Source organism: Osmerus mordax, chromosome 8 (assembly GCF_038355195.1).
Source record: "Osmerus mordax isolate fOsmMor3 chromosome 8, fOsmMor3.pri, whole genome shotgun sequence".
NCBI classification, from domain to species: domain Eukaryota; kingdom Metazoa; phylum Chordata; class Actinopteri; order Osmeriformes; family Osmeridae; genus Osmerus; species Osmerus mordax.
In genome coordinates, this window is record NC_090057.1 from 18,017,923 (window position 1) to 18,027,063 (window position 9,141).

Genomic DNA, 9,141 nt, shown 5'->3' on the forward strand with positions numbered 1-9,141 from the left:
AGAAATGGTCCAACTGAGGATGGCACAAGAAGTGGCATGTGCTCTGGGGAGCTACACCTGAGACACCCTGCTTCCTCAGGTGCAGTTCACAGACTACCACCTGGACATCCACCACCTGCAGCCATATGTGAGGCATATGTTTACAAAGTCCAGAGTAAGGTGAGCTCAGCTAGGAGGAGGAGGGGTAGAGTATGAAAGCTGTTCCTGAAGATTACCCCCATAGACATCTGCTTGGATTGGTCCTGAGGCATGGCACCATCACAGACGTGGACACGCTGCCTGGCTGACAGGATCGTTTAGTAGTAGCGCTGCTGGGTCAGGATGGGGGTCGAGGGAGAGAGAGTGAAAGAGGCCTTGGTGTAGATGATATACTGTTGGTGCTCCTTCATGGGCAGGCTCACATCCTACACAGTAAACCAAGCAGCCATACACACACACACATATTTAAAAAGCCACCCACACAAGACATGTACACACAGTAGAGGTTTGTATGAATCCATGCGTGCACACACATTCACATACAAACACTAACACCCTCTCTCTCACACACACACAAGTGCACATAGATGCTCATATGTGTCTGTGTTATTAGCCTTCATAGATGCAGCACATGAAGAAGTGCTCTGATAGTAGAGCTCATTAGGTCAAGGAGAATTTTACATGCTAACCTTTGAAAGTGTAACAACACCACCCACCCCTAATACAGCGGTCCTATGAAGCAGCCATTTTAGACAATCACTCCCATCATCTCTCTCTCGCTCTCTCTCTCTTCCCTTCAAACCCCCACCTCTTTATCTCCCTCTCTATCACTCTGCCTCCCTCTAAGCTGATGGAGCTTATTGTGGCCAAATAGGCTTAGGAGCATCACTATGGCAACAGTGAACCGTAAGGGTTACGTGAGCACTTTAGCAGGGGCTGGGATCCAACTGTCCCCTCTGAGACACTGCCGCCAACCTCTAGGAACAAGCAACAACAGGCCAGAGATCCACTGGGAGGAGGAGGGGACTGTGTGTGTAGTGTGTGTGTGTGTTTGTGTATATGTGTACGTGTGTGTGTGTGCAGTGTGTCAAAGCAGTTTAAATTATAAGGGGGGGGGGGAGAGAGTGTGCTCAGATACTTCACTAGCAAGCAGGGAACCATCTGAAGACACCGGCAGCACATCAACTCATCTGACTCAGATCTGACTAACATAACAAACCACCAGTTTGGTACATTTACTTACTGAGTCCTATACAAACAAGGGTTAAGGTAAGCAGACTTAATTTAACCAGTACTTTTTTGGTTGATATGGGAAATGTGGAATAGATTATTGTGAATTTGGGGTAAGGACAGTTTGATTAGTCAAAGCTATTGAAATAAACAACTTCAAATTGTAAAATCTGCATTCATTTTATGGGTGAAATTGCTGGCTCACAAATAGCCAAAACAAAACCACAGCTGAGCTGTGGCGCTTGAGACTATTTAAGACAATGTGGTTCTTTAGTGTAATTAAAGTATTACTGGGACCACAAGTACAAATAAGAGTAGGGCACACCAGATGCCTTGTGAAAATTCACTGGTTCCTCTGCAAATGCAAGCAACCTAAGGGAGAAAGCGCCAGTTGAGAATAGGAAGAGAGTTGGATAAAGGGCAGCAGTGCAGTTATTCACACAACATGCTTTCATTAAATGAAAAACCTCCTACACCATTACACCATCTGAATTCACATTTAATGGTATTAGAATTTCAGTTTAAAATGTTTTATTAGACTGACATAATGAAATAATTAGTGTATATTTCCTAGCCACTGGACACCTAATTGTTTATCGATGACAGCATTTAACAACACAAAGGCAAACAAACAGAGGTATATATGCATATGTATTTATTTTCTTTTTTTAAGCCTCAAAAGGTGGCATTGTAAAATAAATTGTAATATGGGAAACGGTGCCCCCAATTCTTGTCTGAACTTCGGTGCTTTCCTCCAGCTTGAGTTTTATTGACAGTGGTTTCACAAAATAAGCCAAGGAAGAAGGCCAGCCTTGCCAAAGGGGATTAGCTGGAACAGGATTGCTGGAACATAATTGTCAGGAAAGTAGCAGACCGTTTCAAAGATTACAATTTCACATTCCACTGGCACTGAGAATGAGGGCCTCATCAGGTTACAGAACATGTGTAAATGTTTTTTTGGGGGGGAATTCTTACTTGTTTTTACCTAACTTTAAAGCTAATTCTGCCTCAGCTGTGGCATCAATGACAACATACTAGTCAGGTACGATGTACTCGTCTAAAGACTCATCTAACATTCTGGGCAGTGCTGGGACTAGTCATGGTCTCTCTCTGTCTCTTTCTCTGTCTCTCTCTCTGTCTCTCTCTGTCTCTCTCTGGCATAAAGCTATGTAGGACGAGCTTTGAGAGTGTCAATCTACCTGTCCTTGCCTCAAAAGTAAAAGCCATCCAAACTAAGGAAACACTCCAGACATCGATGTGTTCTGCTGTTCCGACCAAACATTCAAGAATCATCCATGGGTGACAGTTGGTGGAAGTTACACATGGATCACAGCACTGTGTAATAACAGGAGTGTGTGGGTGTAAACACCTTTTTGTTTTAGTACTTGCTGTATTTTTAGATCTGAGGTTCTGAGTCTGGTTAAGGTATAATCAGGCTTCAAGGTGTTCCACACAATTTGGCAGACTTAGTTCTTGATATATACCCGTTGTTATTAGTAGACTTTCAAACACTGTACTGGAGTCTTTATAAGCCCTGAGTTGCATTCTCTACTTGAAAACAAATGTCTTCCTTGAGGTCAGAATCATACCTCTGTGTGTCTAAGTGAAGTGAAGTCCTTTTTAACTGCTTTCTCCCAGCCCAGGCAGCGAGGTAGACTAGGAGATGGCCTCGTGGTTTAACTGGAGCGAGCCCCACTACCGGACCCCCCGGAGGGACCCCGCTGATGTGATGACCGACACATTGATGCTGGAGCTGAGCTGGCAGCTGAAGGAGGCCGAGAGGCAGCAGTGGGAGAGGGAGAACGAGTACCGGCGGATGCAGACAGGAGTGGACTACAGCTGGCTGGTCAACACCCCCCGCAGCACCTTTGACATCTCCGCAGGAGAGAGGCTGGGCCTGGAGGACCTCTGCTCCAAAATACACCCTTCCTACTGCGGAGCCATCATACTGAGGTAATCAGGAGGAATGATCCTGACCTCTCTCCATCCAACTTACCAAGTCAGCAAAATTGATCCTCTTAAAAGCCTCAACTTCACTCAACTGGCTTTGATCAGGCTTGATCCCATGGTGCATCCTCACCCCCAAACCATGGTCCCTGCTTCTCTAACCAGCAGTTTAGGCACCAGTTGTGAAATGTGGTGATGTTGATTGCTTCTCTCAGTAATTACATTCCTGGCTGTGGAGCCTGAGGGATATGGAGTTGCTAACTGAAAATCACACTCAAGTGCACAAGCCACATGGGATCACAAAAGGCTCTGCACCTTTGACGCCCTTAAGAATCTGTGATAATAGGTGTTTGCTCAAACACACTTGACTTGATTATTATTTTTGAATGGTTAGGAATAGGAAATGTCACAAGAAATGTATTGAAAGTTTAGCTTGATTATTTGTGATATATCCTCCTGAGACCCAGTATCTTTTTTATTTCACATTTTACACACAATAAACATTTGGGTAATAAAATATTCTGAGGAAAATAAATGTTGAAACATGGTTTTCTTATTTGTTATAGCTATGCATCTATAACTTAATTACCTAGAATCATACAGCGATTCCTGAGGTCATTCAAATCTATGACATCATTAGAAAGCCCAAGATGTCCTCTCAATTGGACATAGAAAATAAAAACATTTGGCAGTAGGTTTGCAAAGGGTTAGGGACTCATGAGGATATTTGTATTATGCTTTAAATACAACAAATTAATATTGTGGGCCACTATCACAGCAGATCTGATAATCAGTAGAGGAGAAAAATTAAAACTGTAAGGTTGGGCAAGGAAGGAGAGCAGGGGGCAAATTGGCCACGTCAACAAATGAGGTCCAATGTGGGCTGTCTATTTTAAAACACTGAGACTTATCGGCTGCTTGGAGGGGAGGAAGCAGGGGGAAGGGGGTAAGTGGCTTTGGTTGGAAGGCCTGCTTCTCAAGACCACTAGCTTAAAGTCTTACCATTATCCACCGGCCACTGATGAACAAGCGCCTTTTAAGAGCCCCAATAATGTCACACAAGCTCAGAATAAATCTAGTATAAAGCTCTCTACAAGGACAGACATTTTGGAGAAAAGCTTTTCAGAGTGCAGTTGTGGTGTCATGTTGGGCGATGTTAGAGCTGTCTCTCCTGAATCCTTCACTTTCGGACCCATTTGAGAGTTTATCTTCAGAAATTAGCAACACGTGGTTTTTCTCTCAATCTGTCATTTTTAGCAAAGCAAAGATTGAATCAAAACCAACTACAGGGGTTGGTAAGATTTTTTAAATTATCATTATACGGCATTTAAAAAGAATACTGTTCACGGTCATGGGAGAGGTTGAAGTTTGATATCAATGCATGTCTTAATCAACCAGTTCTGTATTTAGTAAAAGCTCTCGTTTGTCTCCTCTGCCCAGGTTCCGCCAGGCTGTGGTAGAGAATGAGCCGGAGGTGCAGGAGGTGACAGGCCTGCTCCGCTCCGTCCTCCTGGAGGCCCTGGAGCGCATGCGGGAGGAGGAGGAGGGTCAGCGCCTGGCCCGCCAGTGGAACAGCAGACGGGCCATGAGCAGCATGTCCCTCATGAGCTTCAAGTCCCGCGTCAGGATCAACCCCTTCGGCAGCACCATGGCCCTGACCTCCTCCGCTGCCACCCAGGGGACTGGCTTTGGTGACCTGAAGACAGTGTCGGAGGACGTAGAGAAGGGCCAGGAGGGACCAGAAAAGTTCCAGAGAGTATGGAGCATGCCTGATTTCAGACACAAAGGCCTCAGTGGTAAAGTGGTCTGATGGATGGCGACTCCCCCAGGACAGTGTGTTGGTACAGTTCAGAAAGGTGTTGTACAGTAGGCAACTATCTGGTGAGGGATGCAGGATACATCTCTAGGACCTGACCAGACTGATCAGCTGAATGCTGCCTCAGCCTCTATCACACGGCATGGTCAATAAACATTTGATCGAATCCTGGTCATTTTTCATCAATACTTTTAATGCAATGCTTTGTATTGCACTTATTTATTGGTACCTTTGCAATGCTATTTTTGAGGGCTTTATATTATTTTTACAAAGCCATTTTCTTAATTACATAGGTCATGTTCAAATCAGTTCCAGGAGGGATACGCAACAATACACACTACTGTAATTATGACACTCCCCTTGGGCAGTAAAACAGGTTTTATTGTCACCCTTCTGGCAAGTCAGTACTGGTAATGTGTTCCATTTCATGGTGTTCTGTAAAATGGTTCACATTAATGAAATCCTGTTCTCTTTCAAGTTACAGTCAGAGTACTTCATTCAGGGCCCAAGATCCCTGACTCATATTTTTTTTCTCAATGACAGCAATAAAGAACTCTCTAAGGACAGTGATGTTTTATTGAACAGTGGAACATTACACATTACAGTTGCCGTATTTCCAGCAGTTCATTGCTGTCGGGAGAAAAAAGCATTTCTCACTGGTTAAGCAGCATCAATTTGCCACCTAAAAATCCACAATATAAAATACCCATGCTGTTATCCAAGGAAAGTTGGTGTTACATGGGAATGACATACAGTTTGAGGTTTGAAAAGCGTACATACTATATTTTCTGACTTTTTAAATTATTCATTATCATCTTGCAAAGATTTCCATAGCATAATTGTACACAAATCAATTGAATATAACATTCTGAAAACAAGAAGTCAAACATAATGCAATATAGAAACTGGAATCAAATTTGAATAATCTGAATAGACATCCTGTTAATCATGTTAGCTGTTGAGTCTTATGATCGCTGATTGCTTAACAGGTTTTGTTCTCATTTGCTGGGCCACACACAGTGCAGCAGTAATATATGGGGAAACAGTGTGACAGTCTTGAATGCAATAAACCTTCTAATAAAATTGTGATATTACGTTCTATAAAACAAAACAAGACATTGAAGAGGATCAAACCACACAAAGGTGACAGCACACTTTTGTACAAGAGATACGGTCCTTCGTTGAAGAGTCTTTAGTATGAGAAGTGGTCCTGGCTGCCAATGCAGGGTAAAACTGACAAAATGTAGATAATTAGAATCTCTTATTTTGATAATCCAGGGATTTGCTCATGGAAGGGGTTGCCATTCCCTGAGTTCTGTTCAGGATAGTCTGGAAGAGCTCGGAACATAACTAATGGTGAGGGCATTCACATCAAAGTGTAGAGTTGAGGAACTCAAGCAGTTCTGCACGGTTTTTGTCTCTCTGATGAACACAAAAAGGAAAACAGACTCCTGTTCACACATACCAACAAAACTCAATCATGTCAGCTGAATGAAATATGAAGAGAATCACCTGTTTGTCTTTCTTTGACTTCTTCACTTTCAGTTTAATTTTCTTCCCTGAGATCATGCTGTACTTGCCACTTCTCTTTCGCTCCTTCAAGTACTGAAAGACAGATAAGACATATGTAAAAGATAAAAGAGAGTACACTTTTAAATCACAAAAACAAACTCATTCTACCTTGGAAATCTGTACAGGTCCCGAGGTCTCCTCCTCTCCTTTAATTTTCTTGTCCTTTTTTCGCTTACGTTTCTTTTCTTTCTTCCCCTTCTATTAAAATAATTTCACACTGGTCACACATCTGTTCAGCACCAAGCCCCCTGAGTATCTGTACATCTTTAAAAACATTTCACAACCTGTAAAACAGACTGTTTGATAACCTTTTTGTGCGTTTTTTCCTTTTTCCTTTTTTTGGAATGCTTTCTGGACTTGCTGTTTGAATCTAGAGGAGAAACAATTACAATTTATTTTCAACTGAGAGGAACTCTATGGGGTCTTTTACCATTTATACAAAATACTGTGAAAATGTGTTTTGAGAGGGTCCTGTACGATTAACATAATGTCAACAACTGCTCTGCTGATATTCAGTACCTGGTAATGTTTGGTGTTTATTAATAGTTATTTGCCATTTGTTGATAGTTTATTGAATACATGTACATTTAGTATATATCTACAGATGACTCAGAGCGAACCCAATGGGAAAACATAATAACAGGGTACTGACCGCTGCTGCTGGAGCTGCTCCTACTGTGAGAGGAGTGAGAGGAGGATGGAGAAGAGGATGAGGCTGATGAGCTGGAAGAGGATGATGATGATGATCGACTGCGGCTGCGCTTTCGTTTTCTCTTTTCTTTGCCTGGGTCAAAAGGACAGTTAAAAACACAGCATGAAGCAGGGTCTTGTCACCTGAATAGTTTCGCTTCTGGACACTATGTGAAGTTAGCTTTTAAATTGGGAGTATCTTGAGTGCAGGGCCGGCCCTAAGGTTTTGGGGCTCTTAACAAAATTAGTGTTGGGGGCCTCTGATTAGTAAAAAAATAAAATAATAATTTGACAAATGTTTTCTTTGCCCGAACCTATCGCACACCTTAAACAAATATTTAGTTTGTTTATTGGGTCGGCCGGCCCTGCTTGATTGCTAACATTACCTCTGCTTCTTGATCCTCTACCGTCTTCCTCTTTCGCGCTGGATTCATTCCTCATTGTAGACTCCAATTGTGCTGACTAGCAATAAAATAAACCACTTTTACGATTACAGTGATCTCTTCAACTTCCTTTGTGATTAGCAAATGAAAATGAATTGGATTGAATTGACACACATTACAATGTAGCACGATGTTTTTGCACCGGGTCTTTTTTCTGGAGACTGTCAATATATCAAATGCATATAGCAATGACCTTACTGGCACTGTAAGAATATAGTTAGCTAGTTAATATAGCACTCAGTGAATCAGTTAAGACATTATGTAAATGTATTTACCCAACACTGGCTAGTTCAGGAACTACTATCTGTGTCAAGCTAGATATTATGATATATCCCGTTAGCTAACCGTATCCTGCTGTAGAGAGGCTAGCTCTGCTAAAATAATAGCTAGGTAGGCTGGCTACATGGGCAATGATTGGATCATTTAATTAGTTAGCCAAGCTAAGGTGACAAAACGCGTTCGTAACTTTACAACTCATGCAACGTATGGGGAATTAACCACCATTAAGTCGCATAGCTAAACAGAGCAGGTTTGGAAATTTTAGATATTCCAAGTGTGAGCTGGCAAAATATAGGCTAACTAGAACTAGCTAAACTAGCGATAAAAGTGGCTAGTAGTAGCAACTTACCATGGTAGCTAGTTGTTGATTTTATTACTCAACAGAAAATAACGTTACTGACTCGTATCCATTCGTTATTATGATAAGGAGAAAAACTTTCATCATTTTTACAATATATCGTGGACTTCAGCCTTTACCTGATTGAAGCTAGCTATAAGGATTAGCTTGCAAACTCCACTCTCCTGTTTATTAGTGAAATGGACATTTTGTATCCCACAATGCACTGCGGAGATATTCTCAAATTTACAAAACATGAAGCATACATTGTGAAAAACCAAATAAGTGCCAAAGGGAAGAACCATAAGAGCATGCAGTTAAACAAGTTACAATTAAACAACATGAAACTCAAAAAGTGCAAGAGTGTACCTGTAGAAAAAACAATCAACAGTAAAATATTTCACAGCGAGTACAAGAATTTAAAACCGTTATAACTAACCAACAACAGCAACAAGTCTCTCAATACGAGTCATTGTGATCCTGGAGGAAACTAACATCAGGTCCAGCCAAGCATTCCTAAGTGCCGTTGTACTCCCGGAACAAGTGCGTCTTGATCCTTTTCTTGAAGGTGGGGAGACGTTCAGTGTCCCTGATGGAGGTGGGGAGTTGATTCCACCATTGGGGGGCCAGACAGGAGAAGAACTTGTGATGGGACCGGGCGCTCTTGAGCGGTGGGACCACCAGACGGTTGTCAGAAGTAGACCGTAGGTGGCGGGGGGGGGGTCTTCAATCTACCCAGACGCTCCCATGTTACCCAGCTCCTCATCTCCCTCCACTGGCTTCCCATCACAGCCCGTATCAGATTCAAGACTCTGGTACTGACCTTCCGAGCAGTGAACGGGACTGCA

The 9,141-nt window shown here is 42.4% G+C and overlaps 2 protein-coding genes across 3 annotated transcripts; one reads left to right on the forward strand and one right to left on the reverse strand.

Moving 5' to 3' along the window:
* Positions 1 to 1,186: 1,186 nt before the first annotated feature.
* On the forward strand, positions 1,187 to 5,138 carry rd3 (retinal degeneration 3, GUCY2D regulator). The gene is made up of 3 exons (XM_067242273.1): positions 1,187 to 1,248; positions 2,848 to 3,162; positions 4,597 to 5,138. Exons 2-3 carry the CDS (start codon positions 2,873 to 2,875, stop codon positions 4,964 to 4,966), a joined length of 660 nt encoding a protein of 219 aa, XP_067098374.1. The 5' UTR covers positions 1,187 to 1,248; positions 2,848 to 2,872; the 3' UTR covers positions 4,967 to 5,138.
* Positions 5,139 to 5,528: 390 nt separating this feature from the next.
* si:ch211-22i13.2 (uncharacterized protein LOC553945 homolog) lies at positions 5,529 to 8,507 on the reverse strand. 2 transcript variants are annotated; one of them, XM_067241955.1, is made up of 7 exons: positions 8,434 to 8,507; positions 7,621 to 7,696; positions 7,197 to 7,328; positions 6,853 to 6,914; positions 6,653 to 6,742; positions 6,485 to 6,577; positions 5,529 to 6,394 (listed from the first exon to the last, which is right to left on the reverse strand). In XM_067241955.1, exons 2-7 carry the CDS (start codon positions 7,673 to 7,675, stop codon positions 6,344 to 6,346), a joined length of 483 nt encoding a protein of 160 aa, XP_067098056.1. In that variant the 5' UTR covers positions 7,676 to 7,696; positions 8,434 to 8,507; the 3' UTR covers positions 5,529 to 6,343. The 2 variants fall into 2 exon arrangements, with proteins under 2 accessions (XP_067098056.1, XP_067098055.1); XM_067241954.1 differs by having other exon boundaries at positions 8,306 to 8,505.
* Positions 8,508 to 9,141: the final 634 nt, after the last annotated feature.